The sequence below is a fragment of the Anomalospiza imberbis genome, chromosome 6 (genome assembly GCF_031753505.1).
Source record: "Anomalospiza imberbis isolate Cuckoo-Finch-1a 21T00152 chromosome 6, ASM3175350v1, whole genome shotgun sequence".
NCBI lineage: Eukaryota > Metazoa > Chordata > Aves > Passeriformes > Viduidae > Anomalospiza > Anomalospiza imberbis.
Window position 1 is genome coordinate 23,553,940 of NC_089686.1, and position 21,508 is coordinate 23,575,447.

General features: G+C 42.0%; 1 protein-coding gene and 1 long non-coding RNA gene across 2 annotated transcripts in view; one reads left to right on the forward strand and one right to left on the reverse strand.

Annotated features, from left to right (window-relative positions):
* Nucleotides 1-2,030: 2,030 nt before the first annotated feature.
* On the forward strand, nucleotides 2,031-18,498 carry LOC137475504 (uncharacterized). The gene is made up of 4 exons (XR_010999925.1): nucleotides 2,031-2,208; nucleotides 11,795-13,823; nucleotides 17,233-17,422; nucleotides 17,537-18,498. It is a non-coding gene; the product is annotated as an uncharacterized lncRNA (long non-coding RNA).
* A 473-nt stretch (nucleotides 18,499-18,971) lies between these two features.
* LIN52 (lin-52 DREAM MuvB core complex component) overlaps nucleotides 18,972-21,508 on the reverse strand; it is a 37,764-nt gene continuing 35,227 nt past the window's right edge. The window contains exon 6 of the mRNA XM_068192854.1: nucleotides 18,972-20,869. Within this exon, the coding sequence (XP_068048955.1) occupies nucleotides 20,814-20,869 (56 nt within the window). The 3' untranslated portion in view covers nucleotides 18,972-20,813. The remainder of the gene's footprint in view (nucleotides 20,870-21,508) is intronic.

Below are 21,508 nucleotides of genomic sequence, written 5' to 3' on the forward strand. Positions count from 1 at the left end.
GTCATTTAGAGCTCCAGCTCTAAATGGGAATAAGCAGGTGAAACCAGTGTGCAGCATGCTGGCAAATAAGCAGGGAACTGCTGGAGAGTGCTGCTTGCCTGCAGCTCATGTCACCATCCCTGACACCATCATGCAGTGCATCCCTTCCAGCCTGGTCCTCGTGAATGTGCTGATGGACCCCAAAGAGGGGAATCAGTGCTTCAGCCAAAGAAGACACATGATGGAGAAAGGGGTCTGGAAAAACAACACTCATCAATGAGGGAAGTGAGGATATTGGAGTTCCTGATTCCCACATAAAAGAGGTTTTCCCTCAGAAGGATCTAGTGATCCCCTGAGATGGCAGGTGCAGGAGAAATTCTGGAAAAAAGTGGCTTTGACAAGGGGACAGAGGGGAGACTGAGTCCCCCAGCATCTCGTGGCTCTTGCATTATGTGTGCAGAGGGGTCCCTGCCCAAGCCTCCTGCTGCAGTAATAAGTGCTTGACTGAGAACAAGGCAAGCAGGGAAAAAAAAGGGGCTTCTTGGGCCTGGCTGCAGCGTGTGCCTCCATGTGAGCTGGGAAGGTGGGGGAGTCTCTAATCCCTCGGGGTCAGGCCAGCTGCCAGGATCCCACTCCTTCCCCAGCACGGTAATTCTGCAGCCTCTCTCACACCAGCTGATGACACCTTTTGCAGGGCAGAGGCTGCCTGCAGCCTCTCTTCCTGGGGCTTGTGTTCCAAATAGCTGCAGGCACAGGAATGCCAAGTTTTATGTACACCTGTTTTTGGGAGGTCCAGGAAGTTTTTGTGACCTGCATAGACACTTAGCAGGGTCCAGGGGGAAGGTTGCATTGCCTAACTTGTCCCTATAATTGGTGGTGGTTTCATGCACCAACTTTGCCCGACCTGTGCTGGGCTGTTGTTTTTCCTCTCTGTCAGTAAAAAAAAGTACAAGATTATACCTCTGAACATAATGGGGATTTTCAATCAAAGCCACTCCCATGCAGGGAGCTTCTCTCTTCAGAGCTGAGATATTCAACTTGCCCTCCACTGCATCCTTCTTTCTGCTATGATTATTGTTGCATTACTATTGCTATTATGTCATAAATTGACGTCTTGTGTTCCTGTTTGTTATCTGGGGATTCTGCTCTAATCTTGACAATCGCTAATGCAGTGTAAATCCAGCACGCTGGGTGATAATCTGGCTACATAAAAAAGAAAAAAAAACCCCACACACACACAAAAAAAAAAAAAAAAAAAAAAAAAAAAAAAAACACCAAAAACAAAAACAAAAAACACTTTCTAGGCATAATCAAAACCATTCACTTTAATATTGACCACAATACTTTTACAATGAAATTGCATTTTCCCCAGCTCTTCTTCACGGCAGCTCTGAAGGATATCGTGCTCTGTTTGCCTCCAGACAAAGCGGGTGCTCACTGGGATTTAGTGGGCAGGGTGCAGGATCCGGCCCCCGGCACGGTGGAGCGCAGTTTGCGTCCTGCGCTCCAGTGACATCCAAAAGTTGGCAGGAGCCCTGCTCCTTCTCTGGCCTCGGCGGGGAATGCCTCCCCTTCGCCAAACAGAGCTCTAGAGGACGGATGGGGACTTTCTTGGATGGTGTTAATTCCACACAAAAAGTAATTCAGCATGACTCATTTTTATAGGTAGTAAGTAGTGCCTGTTGAAACCCTGTTTTCCACCCAGATGTATCTCCACGGCTTTAAACTGGTGCGCTCAGAACAGAGGAGGGCCTGAGTCAGGGAACGGGGCGTGTGTTTCAGTCCCTTTCTCAGCGAGACACGAGTAGGGTACGAGCGCGGAAAGCACGGCAAGCCGCGGAGAGAAAATGCGAGCGTGAGATGGGGCATTAAGGCTTGGTGGTGCGGCTATTTCGCCAGAAGAAACGCCTCCCCACGCTAAGGCCAGGCCATGGCTCTTGGCAGGCCCGGGCCCCCCCACACCGGCAGGGAGGGAGCGCCGCCGCCCCTCGGCGCGGCGGGGCCCCGTCCGCGCTGCCCCATCACGGCAGGCCGCGGCCGGGGCCCCGGGGGCCGGGGCGCCCGCGAGCGGGGCGGGCGCCCGGGTGTCGGTGGCTCGGCGTCCGGGAATGCGCCGCTGATCCTAAACAAGTTTGCCAGCCATGCTTTTCTCATGGCTCCCGCACAATGGCCCGTTTTCTGCCCACCTGCCGATTATGCTTAATTAGGCGAGGAGTTGATTAATTTGAGGTAATTGACAGCTAATTACAGGCCCGAGGGCTCATTAACTTGACGTCCTGTCTGAGGGAATCAGCTGGAGGGGGTCAGGTGATGTGCAGCCCCCCTCTGGTGCCCGCTTGCTGCCCACTCACCTGGGCGGCCCAGGGTGGGGACAAGTGAGGCTGCCCTGTGGGAGACGGGATGCTGGGGGCCACGGCCGCAGAGCGTCGGGAGGACAAACACCCCCAGAGGGGATGCAGCAGGGCAGGAGGGCTCCCTGTGGGGATAAAGCAGAAAGGGAGGAGTTTGGAGGTGAGTGATGGCCTGGGGACTCGAGGACAGGAAGCCAAGCATGCAGGCAGAAGGGGAGAGAGATGTACATGGGATGAAGGCTTCCAAGGCTGCAGCTCCCTGTAGGCTGGGCCAGCACCATGCCCATGGCCCCAGCAGGGTGTCCGGCACGATGGAGGGATGTCACAGGTCCATCACTTCAACTGGAGTCTACAGCAGCTGCTGGCAGGCTGCAAGCACTTGTGCTCGCTGTACTGCCAGACATCATTAGTCACTTCATGTTTACATCATACAACTACTGATTAAAAAATGGGTATCTTTTTTCAGTACAACTTTTCTCAGTTGCTCTTTATTGCATGCAAATCACAGGACAGCAAGAGAGGTATTTACCTAACATCCTATTGATCTCCCTCAGTGGAGAATTCAGGCATGTCCTCTGCATTTACAAATGTATCCTTATCTCACCTTTCTAGGACTGGCGGAATCCCTGCATAGAGAGAGGCTAAATGACACAACCAAGGTTACTTTGAAAATCTAAGCTGGATCCAGCTTTTCGAGCCCTACGCCCTGGGCCTTGACCATAAAACCATCTTCACCATTTTTGACAAGCACAAGGCTGGTTACCTGCAGATGACTCCCAGAGGTCTGGCCTTATGGCTACTCCTCTCCTGGGGGACTGGCAGCTCACAGATCTGGGATGTTCCTGGCAATGCTGAGAAGCGGGGCAGAGGATGCCTTATTAAAAGGCTACTGTCTAATTATGTCAGAGAGGATGTGGCTGGAAAAATATACTTGAAAGGTCACAAAAGTTTGTGATGGCTTCTTTTTGCTGTGGGAGGGCTCACCACCTTTAGACTCCATCTCATCTTCAGGAAGTCTTGCCCCAGACATGATGGATGTACTGCCTAGTTAGTAAGCTTGGATCAGGATTCAGTGGTAAGCCAATACAGAAAGTGGCTGAGAGGAGGAATGAGAAGCAAGCCATGCTGGTGAGCAGAATGACCACAGGGCACGGTAATAGCTGGACTGTCAGGGCAGACACAGGCTTCATTCATACCAGGTATTTTGCATTGCTATGGGCAATGAAGGCTTGGATAACAGAAATTGAAGGAATGGGATCTCCTGACAAAATTGCGGACAACTCTTCTGTGAGCATATGGAAGTCTGGTGAAGAATCTAAAAAATCATAAATCATAGTTTGACCTGACCACTGGGGCTCTTCAGCCAGAGGAAGCTGCATTGCAACTGAAGCCCTCTCAGACACTTGCCTTCACACATTGGCATCATTCTTCCGCCTTAGTTTAGCTTTATTTCTGCCTCTGGCTCCTCTGCAAGTGCTATACCATCTTCACATTCTTGGTGTGATCAGAGAGGATGAAAGATATAGGTGACTCATTTGCATATTGCTGACAATGGCTTTTACAAACAACTTGTTTTGATACTCTGTTGTTGCATTCCACAGCTAACTTGTACACTGCCTTTTATCCCTTTGAAATGTACTGATGTTTCATTTTCAAGCTCTCTTGTTTAAATTTCATGGAGCTGGGTAAAGCTGACTGGTCTCTATGGCAATTATTATTTAATACCCTTCTCCCATTTGTTGTTCCTTCTTTCTACCCTAAACACACCCAGACTGGGTGATGATTCATGGTACAGAGGCCAAATGGACCCATGTGACAAATAAATTTTGTTCACTTGCTTAGAACCTTTCCCGTGCCTGTCTCTTTCAGGAGAAGGTGTCCATAACTTAGGTTGCATTTGAGAGGAGATCACCCCAACAACTTTTATAGTGGCATCTATCTTTTAGAACCTGGGAAAGGAGTTATTTGGAGGAGCCCGGACAGGTAGGTTCCTCTTTTTCTCTCTAAATCCATTGTTGAAATTGGCTAAACCTTGGCCATTTCTCGTCTTGACTATTACTAAGGCTGTTGCCTTTCAGTGTAAATACAAAGACTATACATTGGTGCAATAATGTTAAGCATTACGCATAGCATTGGGTTACCTCCTTATGAATTTCTTCCTCTTTTCACTGTTGACACAGATTTAATGAACAGTGATGAAAGAATCTCATAAACAAGGATACATTTAACCATACACATTTTCTGTGAGCTCGTGTAATGTTATCAGCTTACAGATGGAGTGCTAGGACAGAGGTAAATTAAGTGGCTGCCCCCATTTAATAGGATGTCTGAGGTAGATCCAGATAGGAAAAGTGCATTATGCATGTTTTAACTCACTGAACCTTTAGAGCTCTCTCTTGCTGTAGAAAACCTCACCCACCAAATGCCACACTGTCATGCTGAGTTCCTTCCAGAAGAAGGAATGTTTCATAGGGTCCATGACTCTTCTGAGGTCTAAGCTTTAAGAAAACTTCTTTTTTGATACTGTTCGCCTGAATTGCCGAGAAATATCTGGAAGCCACAAGTCCCACTCACCATCCCTGGAAGTGTTCCAAAAGCATGTAGATGTGGTGCTTGGGGATATGGTGGTAGACCTGTCAGAGTTACCTTAATGATTGGATTCAATCTTAGAGGTCTTTTCCAATGTTCATGATTCTACAGTAACTGAGCCAGGAGCTCCTTCTGTCTGTACGGAAATTGTTGAATCCAGTCTTAAGGAGGTTAGTTCTAGTAGCAGGAAATTTTACACAGCTCTAAAGCTCTGAGTAAGCAGCAACAGATATGAGCTTTGAGGAAGTGGTAAGTAGCCTTACTAGGATTGCCATACTGATGTAAGAATGAGTATAGAATAGGATCATTTATTTGAGAGGTGTTTCCTCAGAGAAATCCATCCTACAACAGTATGTTGTGACTTAGGCTGATGCCAGGGAGACTGCTTATTGGTATATAACAAGCTATTGGTATTTAAATACAGGTCACTTGGACATCCAGAATTCAATTAAATTTAGGCAAATTCCTTTCTGTACTAAGTCTGTGGATGCTGGAGAAAAACAAAAAGGCAATGTGTGTAATACCAGTAGTTTGTTTTACAGTAGTAAAAGTGCAAGTAATCCCTACACAAACTAGACATAATCTTTCTAAGTAAGTTAGCAGAATGGAAACTATTGCTGTGATCAGTGACAGGGTAAACCGTTTGAATTTCCTTTACTTTTAATCTCAGAAGTTTTGGCTTTGGAATTGTCTTGTTCTTGGGAATCCAAAAGAGAGGAGGAGGTCTCAGCAAATTGTTTGTCCCAGGGAGGCAAAGACTACCATTTTGGAAAGCAATCTGGACTTTCCGCAGGTTGGAGTCTTTTAGAAAGATGATTACCTGGGCAGTAGCAAGGATGCCGTTGCTGACACCTGGGCCAGCGCAACATGCTGAAGCAGTCATTTGTGTCACTGGATGAGAACTGTGCTCAGGTGGTGACTCAGCTTGTTCCTTCTATGATAACCTTTCTGTTGCTTTTCTCTTTGGACATAGCTCAGGCCATTTCAGGGAGGAAAAGCGTTAGATGTAAAACACTAAGGTTTTCTTGACTACCTCTGTTCTTCTGTGATCTGGCAGATACAAGCAGTTGTTCAGCACCAACATCCCTGCACCACGTGTGCAGTCACAAAGGCCTACCTCATTACTGCAGAAGCCGTGTCTGAACCTGTCCATGCCACCATCTGTAATCAGTGCCTTCTAAAAGAGTAACCTGCTGATTCTCCAGTGTCTCAATTTAATTTGGGTACCTCTGCAGCATGAGATAACACAACAGCCTGAGAGGGCTGCTCTGAACCTGAGGAGTAGGAATGGCTGAAGGGCGAGCTTCTTAGTGCTGATTTTTCTGAAATATTTACAGCTTTTTTCATACCTAAGAATTTTTTCTGTAACATGGAGGTAGTGGCCACCAAAAATAAGCTCTTTCTATTGAGTCTGGCTCCGGAAACCATGTTTTTTCCACATACACAGAGCCTCTGTGAAGTAGCTCAAAATTATGATGCCAACAACAGAAGCTTGATGAAATGTTGCTTTAAAATCTATGTCATATCTACTATGTATATGTGTTTGTGCATCTGTATATTGGCACCTACTCTGCAAGGCTGGATGACAACTCTCCCAAAACAGTTAGAAGGCTGAATTTTAAGTCAAGATCTTGCTAAACAGCTTCAGAAACTTAAGAAATAAGTTCCATATTGTTCCATAAGTTCCATATCCAACATAATCCATAGCCCATGTTTACACCAAGCAGGTCTACCTCCAGTCCTGAAGTTCAAAGAAAGTTATTTTTCTGGTTCTGCCTATGTAAGTGACATAGCTCTCAATCACCTGAAAACCAGCTTGTATTTTAAACTTAAATGAGACCTCAGGATCAAAGTTCTATAGTTCCTACCCAAATGCAGCACATGATGCACAAATTTCTGATCCACATACTTCATGTGCCTGAGAAGCCAGTTAGCAGAAGAGTGTACACAGGTGCATAGACTTTTTATATAATTTCAAACATCTTTCACCTTAAAGACCTGTTAAGTAACTATTCACTATCAATATCTGGGTTTCAGAAAAGATGCCTGATCAACTGCCTTGCTCAGGAGTAAGAGAGTTACTGTAATTATCCTGTTTGCAAGAAAAATAAGAACATTTATCTCAGGTTAGCAGAAGGAATAGAAATTGTGAAATTTATCATTAGCCCAAATGTAATTTTATTTTGCTGATGAATAAATGTTGAATGCCTGACCTTTGTGCTAGTATTGTTCCCATTATTTCTGCAGGGATTTTATATTAAATTTTCCATTAAATGTTGGAATTTTTCAAGATATTTGACCGATCCAAATAAAAGCAAACCACCATACATGTCCTGCATTATAATATTTTGAGGTGAGAGAACCAAAAACCATCACTTTCCACGCTGTAGAAAATAAAGAATATTTTTGAACATTTTGCTTACATGATACTATGTTCATGCACAGCAGTGCTGATCTGTTGCAAACTTGTTTGAATTAAATTGAAGAGTCACAAGGGAGATCTTATATCTAATTTGTTTAAAGATGCTGCAAGGCAGTGTGAAGCACAAGGATGAAAGAGAAGAAAACTTTTCTCTTCAGATCAGCAAGTCACTGGGAGGATTAGTCTCCTGGAGTGCCCCAGAGCTGTTGGTCACCTTGAAAAGAGTAAGAGACCAACTGAGTTCCTCCTTCCTAGAATCCATCTCTCTGTACCTCCAAGTAAGGACCAAAAGTCCAGAGTGAATGGGGCACTTTGGCAAAGGTGGGACTGGCATGGGGGTATTGGATGAACTGCCCTCCAACAGCACAAGTCAGGCACAAGCAGCAAAAGGTTTGCCCCTGACTTCTGACTAAGGCACTGACAGTACCTCCTGCAGATCTGGAGAAGTGACTCTGAGGAAAGAGTACAGGGACAGCTGATTCTGAGCATCTGTCTATACCTTCTCCCATCTAAAGGTATTCTGAATTTGTGTAAGTGCTAGACATGAAAAAACATCAGATACTCAGCCCCTGAAAGTACAGACTGTTTATTTGGTATAGCTCCAAGCTGGGATTTATAACTAGTGTGGTAGGACAGCTTCTCAGAATTTATAGGTGCTGACTATTTAGGCATTATTTTGATGACCAGTCTTCAATCCACTGCTGAGACAAAATTAATTTACTGTTCTGACAATATGTTGTTCTTTTTGTTAGCTTCCCTCAATAATACTTATAGATTACGTATGTATAAAAGTATGGATGTAGCTTATTTGGATGCTATTTTTACTTCATCTTAGTTTAAGACTTTGATGAACATTATAATAAAATCATGTACAAATGCCCTCGTGATACTTCTTCAGTAGGTAATAACAATTGACCAGAATGGATATTACCAGGCAAAAAGCCTGACTGGATTCACTTAAGAAATCAGTGATTTCCACACGTTTGTTTCACTGACAGCATATTTGGCTCATCAGCTATATAACACCCTGCCTGTACACTCAACTTTTCAGGACAAAAGAGACATCTATCCACTTGCTGGAAGGAAAATGAAAAATGTTACTTTTTTGTCATGGACAATAATTTTAAGTTACAAAACCTCGGAAGCTGCCTCTGGGGAAAAGGAATTGTGCTGTTGATCATTAAAACAAAACAAAAAAGAGGCAAATTTGGAGTTCCTAGGAAAATGTATAGCTAGTAAAATAACATAATTTTTTTAAATGGCGAAAAAATTGCTAACCACCCAGAGATAAGAAAACAAGCATTTGTACTAGGGATTTCTAAAGAACAAATTGTGCTGGAGAAACCCGATTGCTTTTTAAAATAGAATTGCAAAATTAGTGGCTGATGGGAACACAATGGATTTGATACATTTAGATTTTAGTAAAGATTTGATACATAAATCCTACTCAAAATTAATGCAAATGGGTTTGGCTACACCACTAGATGGAATGAAAAATTGGCTGGAGACCCACAAATAAAGGATAATGATGCATTAAAAGGTATTGTGCTAGAGGAAGAGATCTCCCTCCCAGAGATCAGCAGTCAGCTCTGTCCTATTTAACACTTCTTGACATGACACCTTCTGCCTGAAAATCAGGAAATTTTGTTAAGAGACTGAAATATGGAAGGACATGAGGGATAGAGCAGCTGAAAATAAAATGGCATGCCAGTAAAAATACAAGTATTGTCCAAACCACAGTATACGGTCACAAGGAGGTCCCTAGAAAACACCAGATGAGAATAACTGCAGCAGGAACCAATGAGATAGGAATTAGCTGTGTAGCACAGCAGAAAAACAGCTGGAGTGTTTGAGTAATAGAACTGGAATTCACCCCAGTATGGAAAGACCAGAAGGCTTTTGCAGTATCTTTGTCCCATATATGCTTTCAGTGAGATCCCAGGCAGGTTTTGATGGTGTAGCTGGTAGGGCAGCTCCCGGAATCTCTTTTGTCTCATGCTGGAGACAAAACTGCTGTAAGAGATTTTTCTCCCCAGAAACAACCAGTGTGGACACAGTGAAGTCAGCCTGATTTGGGAGGGAGGCTTTAAACAGATCCTTGTTCATTTTTTTAGAAATTGTAAAACCAGGAAAGGAAATGACAGTAAAGCAAATTAAATGCATTAACAGCAGACATAAATCCCCATTTTCCTAATGTTTTCCCATTCTCTATCACTCTATCCATTTGCAATTTCAGCTATTAATCATCTAATCTTAGCATCCATCCACATGGTGTACATGGGTGTCCCAATGACTTTTGAACCTTGTAGGCTAATTTCAGACAACATTCCAGGTAGGCAATGCATTTCTGTACATTTCTGTACATTTTATTACATTAATTGGCTAAGAAAGAAATCCAATGACTGCCCTTGCTGAAGTGTGAGCATACCTCCTGTAAGACATCAGAGAATCCACACATGATGCAGTCTTGAGAGACACATCCACAAGGAAACCACACTTCCTTGGCTGGTGCCACTGCTCATGAAACTTCTGCTTTTCTCTGACCTCCTTCTTGCTGAAAACCACCACCTCTTCCCATTTTCTTCCCTCGTGTTTTGATTTTTTCATTATTTTTCTTCTTATACTGCATTTATAATAGTCTGCCTCCTTTACATTTGCTCCAACCTCCTGCCCATGGCTCGCTGTCTTTCAAAATGTACTTTTTTACCTGTCTTGGTCTCCTGTCTTCTAAATTCCTATTTCTAAGTCCCTAATTCTTCTCACTTGCCTGTATTTTCTTTCAGTCTTCCATATCACTTTATTTCCACAGTTCTCTCCCACCAAAAAAACTTGCTAATAAATATTTTGATATTTGCTAGTAAAATTCCTGTAAACCTTACCCAGATGCATACACAAATGGGATACACTAATATCAATTGTAGCAAATTCTTCCCTCTCCAAATTATTGAAGTGAATGAGAAAGATTATCTCTCTTTTGTTAGAGAAAATAATTTTACGCTCCCTAGAGAGCTGCAGTGATCATTTTAATAATGTTCTGTGTGAAGGCAGGATCAGACCCACAGATCATCAGAGCAATAGCAAAATTTTCAACATGGAAAAACTAGGAAAATTACATTTTTCCTGCCTTGGTTTGTCAGCAAACATTTGGACTGTGGGTTTACAAGAAATCTGCAAAGTACCACTTACACCCTCTATGCCCAAGTGTAAGACTCAGCAAGGTCAGAGTAAGTGTTCTACATCAGTGAAGATGTTATAATTATTTGTAGGGTCTCTGTAATGCTCATAGCTTTCTCCTAAATATGTGTGTACACCGTGTACACTGTAGCAGTCCTGTGAGAAACCTTCATTTTTAGAGTTCTATTTTTAAATTCTCAAATCTTTAACACTGCATAAAGTCTCTCGAAAATTAAATTCATAGAATAGTTCTTACAGGTCTTGAAAAAAAAGATTAAAATGTCTGGTTCTGCACCGTAATTTACTGTTATTTAAATTTCTTACGCCTGTTGGTTGCTTAGGCATTTGCATTTTTATTTATTTATTTACTTTAAAACCTACATCTATTTAATGAAACAACAAAGCAGATGGGAAGCAGTGGAAGGGCCACTTGACTGGGGCTAAGAAGTTACAGGGTTTGAACTGTGCTGGATAACCTCTAACAAGACTCTTTACATCCTGAAGTCTCCTTTTCTTCTCCCACTCTTTTACTGTTTCATCTTCTTATAAGCTCTTGAGGACAGAAACATTCACCTAATTATGTGTTTCCGTGATGCACAGCTCAATAGAGGTCACCATGAATTAAAGGACTTTGGTAGTGCACTTGAGAACTCAAACTGCTGAGGAGATGTCCTACAAGCACCACTCCAGCCCACAGGCCAGGTACCATGTAACCAGTGTTACATGAATGCCAGGAGGTCTTGGTGAAGGTCACAAGAAGCCATTGCACCCTTTCCCTCCATCTGCATATTTTCACCTCTCTTCACAATGTTCTTGAGTACTGCTAATCTGTATGATGGATGTTCTTTATCAGAGTGCCATCCTCATAAGGACACAAAACCAACACTTTTTTTATGCTCAGTGGATCCTTATTTGCATTTCAAAGTCAGAAATTTGACATATTATCCATACAGCAAGATGGCAGGCCAGTCAAATAGAGGTGTTGCAAGCAGGGACACCAATACTTCCTTGGAAAAAGAAACAGAGATAAATTAGCAAAACCAGCAGTGTGTCTTTTCTCCTGGTGTCTGCCAGTAAAGCCCAATCTCTTGAGGAAGGCCTGACATGGGAATTGTCACAACCTTTACACAAGGAGGCCACTCGACTCCTGAGCTTCCAGAGCACAAAAATGGAGATGGGTATGATGGTCTTTACTTTTCTGCCAGTGATTTGTGACTCCTCCTTAGATCAAAACTGAAGTGGCCACATGGTGTAACAGGGAGTTGTTTTTCATTTTCAGAAACTGTTCTGCTGTGACACCGAAAAGCAGTGCAGACATGGGTTTCACTGAGCATCCACGAGAGAGCCTTGGCCCAGGTAGAGTGCTTATGTTCAGACCTTTGCCTCTTTCTATTAATGAGGCAGCATAAAAGCTGCCAGCTCACTAGAGTAAGGCAGGAGAAATAAAGCTTTTCTCCTTTCCTCTCTGCATTTTCGTAAGAGGATTATACATCTCCTCCTTCTAGAATAAACCTCTTTGCAGAGAAGATACTTCTCAAGCCCTCTTTGGAGATCAGGATTCTAAGATCAAGACTCCTAAGATTCAAGCCATCACAGCAGCCAGTAGGAAATGAACCCCAGTTAAAAGGGAAAGGCTTTTACAGCTCTGCAGGACTACAGGGCTTGGACATAGGGAACATGCTGCTATGGCAAAAGGATCCTTGTTTGGTTCACAGCTATTGGAGACAGAAAAAATAAGGAGGCACAAGCACAAGGCAGAGTTCAAGCCCCATCCAAGATGACAGGAAACTGTTGGTGGAGACTTGGAAGGACACAAACCCTCCTCCTGGAACAGTTTCACCACCAGGGAAAAATAACTCATAAAACTAAAGAGGGAACCTCTTGCAACTTTAACCCTTGACAAAGGATGTCTGAAAACAGTACCCAAGCATGCCTGAGTGCATGCAAGGAATACATTGTTAAAAGAGAGAAAGCAAATCAAAAGGTTTAAGACATGGTTATGTTTTACTATATTTAGCCCAAAGATACAAAGGACTTTTAGAATGATCATAACATCCAAATCAGACTTAATCACCAATACATTCCCGTAACTTTGGAAACATCAACCAGCAATTAACTTGTGCAAGTTACTCTGTTTACAAAACACCTATGTATTAAAATGAAAGTCTGTGTGATGAGCTAATAAAACTACTTACTTCCACTGAGCCTCCTCAGCACACAATATTCTTCCCTTCTGCTAAGGCCATCTCAGCTGTTGTGACACTACAGACCTGCTCTGGCTCCTGCTTTGTCTTCTGTCTCTCTCTTTTCCCTCTGCAGTAGGTCACTATCTGCTGTCACTCTCTTTACTCTCACTGTAGTTTCAGGCTAATGTTACAAAAGCACACATTTTGGTTTTAGCATTTTCTATGGCTCCTTTGGTAACCATCTTCACCTACATTAACTTTTGTGCATAATTTCAATGTTTCCTAACTGTCTTTTGGAGCAAAACAATCATCCTGATATGTATGTACGTCTTGCTGTTCATCTGAGACCATAAGCATCCCATCTTCAACACAGAGAGGGACAGTCTGATTCACCTCCATGTCACCTCTCATCTTTCCAGCTTTCTCCTTCCTGGCCACACTGAGAGCTGTGATGATCATAACAACTCTCAGGAGATACCTTTCTTGATGGCACCTGGAGGTCCTGGCAATTCCTCAGCTCTCTCCTTGTTACCCACTTTCCACGGGCAGAAGCTGACATATTGTGCTCTATGTGAAGGGTCACTGGGGAGAAGGGACTGCTAGAGCTTGACCTGCTGCTACTGCAGTACTATGTCTTTTTCATCTCTCTGATGATCATTTTACTGGTTCTGCACTTTTGGATGGCTGATGGATGCATCATACATAACCCCCTTTCTGCTTGTACACACAGTGTTTGCCTGGCTTGCCCAGCGAGATGGTTAGGTTTTGGAAGCACCAGGTGCAGCTGCTGGGACGGCTGGTTGGAGAAACATTTGCCTCCTGAGCCCGTTAATTAGCACAGTAACGGTAACTGTGCTCCATTAGCCAACCCATGTGGTCAAGTCCCCTCTCCGTCCACCAACCTTGCCCTTAATGAGAGCTGGAAGAGGGACACTCACAAAACACTGCCTCAGAATAATATTCGGCTTTGTCCACGCCGGTAACGAGAGCTGACAGGATCACTACGTCCATTTCTCTTCTAATTAGCACACTTCCAGCTCGGCCTGAGCCAGCAGCCAGAGAAAAGCGATCGGACAACCGTACCGAATCACAAACACAAAGAGGCCCATTCCCCGTAATTAGGTGAGACAATCCCTCAGTCTTTTCTCGGCTGGAGCTTGCCGGTAAGACTCTCGCTGTTTTGGTAAGTCCCAGCAACACAAGTTACACGTCTCCCCAGGACACTAATAAGCCCCTAATTGTCTTCCGCTTCACACGGCTCGTACCATAGGTCTGACTTGGGGGAATTCTTCTAACGAGCGGCAGCCAGCACTCCCTGCGCCGCAGACAGACAGGGAGCCGCCTCTCGGGCACCGGCAGGAGAACGGGACGGCCAAAAACAGCCAGAAAAGCAATCCAGGCGCTGGGGCCCAGCTACACGGCACGGGGCCAGTAGCTGGGCATCAGGCACATGGTGCTGGGGACATGGGCCTTCTCCATCTCCACTGTGCACCTGCATGGTGGAAACCTGAATTCAACTCTAGACTGTCTTATCCTCTGTCACCTCCAGCAGTACACAGGTACTTGCGCTTCCACGCAGAAATGCACCATCAAAACCAAATGTCTGACTGCAAAGATCAGTGCCTCAAGTCTCTGGTGAGGCTGCAAGTTGCCCTTAGAGAAATGCTACACCTGGCATGGGCTTTTCTCCAGTGAGGCCCTGCCATGGGTCTGCCCAGGCAGACTTCAGGCTGGGAAGGAGCATGTGAGTAAGCAAGGTCCTATCAGTTCTCATGTAAAGGAACATTGGCTGGGTCTCACAGGACAGGTTTCTAAAGATTCTCACAAAATTATTAAAAGCATGAGTTGTGAGGTGGGTAGATCCCAGCTCAAGCTCTCTTATCAAAACGAGGCAAAGAAAGGCACATAGTACCTCTCATTTTCAACCTGGCACTTTCTTCAGAAACTGTCATCAATCAAATATTTTTCAGCAAAACATTTTCCCTGATTTTTGATTACAAGTTCATATTGAGCAAAATATCACAGTTGATCCTGTTAAGGATGCTCATAGCATGCAGATCCATTTGCCTCCTGTGCAGCTGATTACAAACTGATCCCTTCTGCAAATCAGGGCTCACCCTGATTCCTCCCACAACGGGCCTCAACAGAAGTAATTTGTCCCATTTTCACATGTGCTATTTGGCTTCACTGTGCAAAGCAGGGGGAGAAACCTTAGATAGGGTGACAAGCTGATTCATGCAGAGTACTAGAGAAAGACAGGTGCCATTGCTTTCTCTGAAAGGCAATTTGGGATAATCAATATACATATACATATATAAAAATAAATTAAAATTAGCTACAACTAAAAAGTTACTTTACTACAGAGAGGAAAACAAACTGAAGGCCATAAAACCAGGCAGCCTGAGCACCTGTGCCCATTTGGTTTGCTCTGTTGGTCTCTTGTCCCCCATTCTCATGTAGCTGCTGAGCTCTCTTCCAGCCTTTTCATACATAGCCTCCTGCATTTTGGGCTATCATAGTAAGTGGAAGATAGCAAATAGCAAATTTCTGCTGCTTCAAATTTAGCTTAAACTTCTGTGATTATGAAGAAAACAGAGCCTGCTATTTTTGAGAGGGAAATCCTCCCTCACATATAAGTGTCTGCAAGTGCAAAATTTAATTACCCTATATTATTACGCCTGCTCATCAGCTATGGGCCACAGAGCCAGCCTTTCAAGTGATACAGAACCAAGTCAAGTATTTTGTCCTCACAGAGATCTGGTCAATAAATAAGGTGCAAGGTCATTCTTATTAACCATTTTTTCTACTAGCAATTAAGTAAGGGCTTTCAAGCTCAGCCCTCTTCCTCTTTTCTGTTTCTTACTGAGGTGTCTATAACAGAGACAGGCAGGGAGCATTCTGGCTTCACTGGTCACTGATCTGTATTATAGGAATCAGCAGGCAGGGCAGAGGTCAACCACACAAACCCAACAAGAAAACGCCTATTCTGTACACTCATCAGCTGCCTGGAGTCAGTCATCCTCCTCAAAGAGACACGTCGGAAAAGGTCAAGTCTAAAAACCAGCACTTTCGGTGGATGATGAAGTCAAGATTCGAAGGGATCCTGCCATGCTGAAAATCTAGCAAAATCTCAATAAAACTGACTGTTGCACCTATTGCAACTGATTGTTGCACCTATTCTATGCAGAATGTGGATTACATTCTGTAACAATTGGATCAGTCTGGATCTCTGGCTACTTAATCTTTTAACTATCTTTATGTGGACTTTATGATTGGCCACAATGATTTGAGTTCAGAATACTGCATTTCACATCCTCCTGAAAGAAACTCAAATCACTGATGTAAAGATTGGCTTGCAGAAGTACCATGTTTCTAGAATAGGTTTGATTCCATGAAGCACAGCATTATGTAAAACAAAAAAACTTGGTTTTGTCTCTCTTTTTAGATTTTTTTTCTCTTTTCTTGCCTTCTAAATACCAAGGTGCATCTCTTATCTGGGCAATGTGTATTTGGCATCACACATGAAATACCTTTTGGATGTAACTGGCACCCTGGCTGATGTATGTGCTGGGATGGGCACATAGGAGTGGGTGTGGGTTTTGATATTTCTGTGGTGGGAAGGTTTTGCTATAACAGAAATGTGTTTACAACATTTGCATTTGTTCTTTGAATCATTTTTATCCAACACAGAGTTGTTGTTCCATGGGAAGTTTCTGTCCAACTATAATTTTCCTGGACTGAAGATACAGAGACAACCTGCTAGAAAATTGTCTTTCAATGAATTATCACCTTCTACTAAATAATATTTAATGACTTCTTCAAAGGTGTCAGTACAGACTGGCATATGGGGGTACAACACTAAGAAGTGAGGATTATTTTCATGCTCTATCAAGTTTGTATGCCATGTTCAGATAGCTCACTCAAACATGTGACACATTTTCCTACTACAAGTACCCTTTTTGCCTGAGACTCCTACTTAGGAGAAACTCAAATGTGAGGCTGCTTGAAATGCTATCTTTGGTGTTTTCGAATGACTGCTGGTTCTAGGGGAGCGTATGCATTGCTGTGGACTTTCTGCAACAGTAATTTGCAAGATCTCTTTTTCTTTTGATTGTCTATATCTAAAAATATACATTAGTTTAGAAGTATTACAGAAAAGTTTATGAGAAGTTACTGAACTTTTGGGAGGCCAGGATTTCAGACCATGTGACAAAGATGAAATTTACCTTTTTCACACAGGCTGATGATGGAATTGCCAGGTGTCAGTTCATCAGCATGGAATGGTTGGCATCACTGTCATTGTCATTTGGGAAAATCATTGTTTGCCCAGCGCTAGTTACTGCAGATGACGTGGATGAGATCAACTGCAAATCTGGCTGATGATCCTGTTCTTAGAGATACTCAAAACAGGATTTAGGCCCCGATGCTGTGAAAGAAAACAGCAGAGTAACAAAGTATGAACTGCAATTAGGATGTACACACTTCACAGAATGCTTGCATTACAACTACTCTGCAATTTTGATTATGCCAGCTCAGGCTGTAGTAGAAGACAGACCACTGAACACTGTGAACACAAGGAAGGAAGGTGAACATAACCATAGAACAAAAACCATAGCAGAACTTGAAAAATCATGAGTAGTGCACAGACAGCAAAGAAAAAAAAATCCAAACAACCATTCCTGACAATAAAATAAATGAAAGTTTCAAAATGGAATTATCAGGTAAGCAGATTTAAAACAACTTTCCCCCCAGCTTTTTTTTTTCTTTTTTAAAAATTTTTAACCTTTCTTTGTATAACTGAATTATGGAACTCACTATCCTGGGGCATTTTTCAGGTCAGAAGTACAGAAATATTAGGACTAAGACAAATTTATGGAGGGTAGGGTATACTGCGAACCAGATTCAACTAAAACAGATTGCTGGATGCTGTGTAAGTTACCCTAATGCAAAATCACTGTGTAAGCCTTTTGTTTATATCCTTCCCTATCCTTCTACAACTGTTTATAAGCAAAGAGAAGATTACAGATAAGACAGGCTTGTGATTTGACTTGTAATAGCACCTTGCATTTTTACATAACATAAAGATCAGTAAAACCAGAATAAGGTTCAAATGTTACCTCCAAGATAGATTAGTCCATTTTCATTAATCTGTCATTCCTAGGTATCTTTTTGAGGGAAATATTAATCAAAGTTCAGAACAGTAAGTTACAGGACCGTTACAAAATTGTTTCTTTTGTAATGGCAAAACACTGAATTGAATGGAATATCACAATATTCAATTGCCAGTGCACACAGACTTTTATTTTGATACTGAGTCACATAACAAACAGGAATTTCTTCTCAGTTGGATTAGACAGTAAAGCATTTGATAGTCCAAGATTGAAGTGAATAGCCTTTATAACTGAATGTGTGTAACACTGGCATTTAAATGTAACCAAATAAATACTGAGTTTACATCCAAGAAACTCACAGTAATATACCAATACATGAAAACACTTTATAAAACAATGCATCAGCTTGATTAGTATTACCAAATCTTGATTTTCTTCATTGACACTCTTCATTCTCATCAGTAACAAAAAGTCACTCAGATTTTCTTGTACAGATAGGTACCTGCATGGATTTCAGGAAGGATAGAAGTGAAGGAAAAAATTGTGTTCAAAAGGGTACGAGAACCCTTAGTAGCATTTGAATATTGACAAATATTTATTTACTGATGGGAATGGAACATCCACAGGCCAAACCCTGAGGAGGTGTCATGCAGATAAGTGAAAAAGAGCCTGAGGAATAGTATTGCCTAAGTGGCCAAGCAAAAGCTTTTGCATCACAGAGACCTATTTTGGAAACCCAGACAAATCTCTGAGGTTTGCATTTGCATATTATTAAACCAAAAAGCAGTAACAGACAGAAAAAAATTCTCTGGCTAACACACAAAAATACATATAAATATTGTCAATAAAAAATAGGATCATTGACTCATCTCTACAGATTATAAGTACAAAATCAAAAAATATCACAATTCTAAAGCATATGTTAATGGCTGCCCTATAGAAGATGATTACTGTGTATAACAAAAAAATATTTTTCTTCTTTTTTTTTTTTTTTTAAAGATATGTATGTTACTAAAAAACACCTAGAGTTTGAAATTTCTTACTGCACATATCAGAAGATACATATATACTTCCAGGACAGGCTTTCATATATTTTCCTATATTCTCCTTGCAGATCTCAATTCCTTAATGTGCTGGACAAAGAAACCTCTATAAAATACTGGCGATACAGATGAAGTATCCCATTATGTCATATATGTGTACATATATTACATATATAGTATACAAACTTAAATTTCCATCCGAATCTATAATTCAATGCTTAAAGCTACATCAACATCAGCTTGCACCATCAGGTTTTTTTCTGTTCCTGAACCACTTTCAGCTTCTCTTCTCATTTATCTGTCTTAACTGTGAAGGACAGAAGAAACTCTGTTAATTCTTAAATCAGGCTCCTGATATTTCTAAATTTGTGCAGGGTCCTTCCAGGATGTAGGATTTAATTACTTAAACTTAGTTAACCAGAGCTGTCCAAAACAAGCCTAATTCTGACTGGCAATAACCAGAAACCACAGACTGTAAACCAAAGGGTCACCAGCAATTCAGTTAAACTCAGAAGTCTATTTGATCCAAAAAATCTCCCCCTCTTTATTGCACACACACCCAAAAAGTCTCCTCTCTCTGCAAAGCCAGAAAAATGCAGAGCTGTAAGGACAGCCTGTTCCATGTATTATTTCCAAATAATTTCTCCTCTCATATGTGACTACAGCCTGAGAAATTACAAGTTTTGAAAAGCCTGTATGGTAAAAATAACACGTTATGTTTCAACATTATGTTGTATCCTAAAAAAGAACACATTTACTAATGCTTAAAATGTTTTTTTCTAGGAAAAGGAAAGAGGATGGAATGAAAAAAAAATTATCTTAAATAAAACAAAAAGTCTGAGCATGCTCTATCTCTATACCTTTTCCAAGGGGTGAATATGTAGCAGTGCATGAACAGAAGAAAAAGGCATTGAACTGCAGTCACAGTGTTCTGAAAGGGAGCAGCTCACAGAAGTTTCTACCTTAAAAATTCTGGTTTTGTAGGAGAAGAAAATTTTGAGGTGCTGGTTTATAAGCAATTAAATATACCACAAAACATTATTTTCAGAAACGCTGAGATCCTGTATAGGCAGACCATCTTCACAATGTGGCTAACATTCCTGGTGCCACTTCTTGGAGTGATAACTGAAAACATTACCATCTTTCAACTTTAGAACTCTTTCCAGTTTTTAGCCCTGCAAGAAGCAAAGAATTGCAGAGGACTGACAAAGCTGTTTCTTTGTGTACTGGCCAAAGCTTCAGTGAGGATATCTTCCGTGAGACACAGTAACACTTCTTACTCCCTGTGGTCTGGTAGTTTCAGTTTCACTTAGAGAACCACTCAGCGGTGAAATGAAGCTCCCGGCACACCGAAGGTCTGGAGCTCTTCCTCGGGGTACCAGACATGCTTCTCTGAAGGCAGTGGGCAACTGGAATCTAATGAAGAGACTGCACTTGGCTTCTACACTAGAAGTATGTGCTCCTGCTGAGCCAGTGCTCCTGGTCGATCCACGCCCCAAACTACGCTCAAATCCTTCAGCACAGACATCACACACAGGAAATCAATGCATCTAATTCAAAAGACAAGACCTCATAATGGACACTGGCCAGTGTCAGATCTGCTGTGTACCTCAAACAGGCTGCCTCTGAGAGCAGCTGAATAAGGACACTGGCTGTTCATTTGAACTGCTGACTGAAACAGCTAACTGTGTCACAGCATGTCAGGGCCAAGTCCTCCTCTTGGACATCTTATGGTCAGATGAAGTCCAAATTCCAATGCAACCAGCTGCAGTCCCTGTGACCTGGGCATATTGTACATTTCCCCCTTAAAGAGATGAGCTGTGGAAGCAAAAAGAGATGCTTGCTTCTGAAGGTCTGGAGCAAGAGCTATGTTCTTCTTAGACTTTTTGGGCTTCATCTGGATCTGCAGTACATAAAATGACTTAGCAGGGGTATTTTCATCCAAATGTTAGATGCAGCTACTTTTTGGGTTTCTCTAGGATGTTCAGGAATTTCCCTCGAGTCATTTCTCTAGCTGAAATCACAGGAGAGGAAAAAGAAATCAGTATTTTTTAAAAAGCCAAGAAACTCAAACAATTGTATAATCTGTATAATTGTATAACATATTCTAACCATAGGATAAGAAATTAATTTAGATTTGTACTTGTACCAAAATTAAGAATTATTTTATTTATCTATGAAAGTGGAAAATAAATAAAACTGCATTTCAGCTTGAATTCCTGACATGTTACAAATGCAGGCAGGGTCTGGAATCTTCTAAACTCAGCAATAATTCCCACAGGCTGTCTCATTACATACAATCTATGCTTTCTATTCCTACTGCATTATGCTATTGCAGCACCTCCTTTTCCATGTACTATCCATCTCTGAATGGTGAAATCCAAATCTCCATCACTCTATCTCAGCACAATTGTTCCTGTATGTTATAATCTGTCAGAGATTATGGAACTCTCTCTTTCTCTGTTTCAGGATTATTGGTCCCTGGATGATGTGATCTTCAACAGAAATTAGGCAGCATTTTCTCTCTCTCAGCAGTGTCAGACCCTGGATGCTGTAATATAATGGGGTTTATACTCCTTCAATGTAGTTCATCTATGGATAGGGTAATAAAGTAAAGTTTATAGAGCTTTGGTCTTCTCTTTCTCCCTGCGTT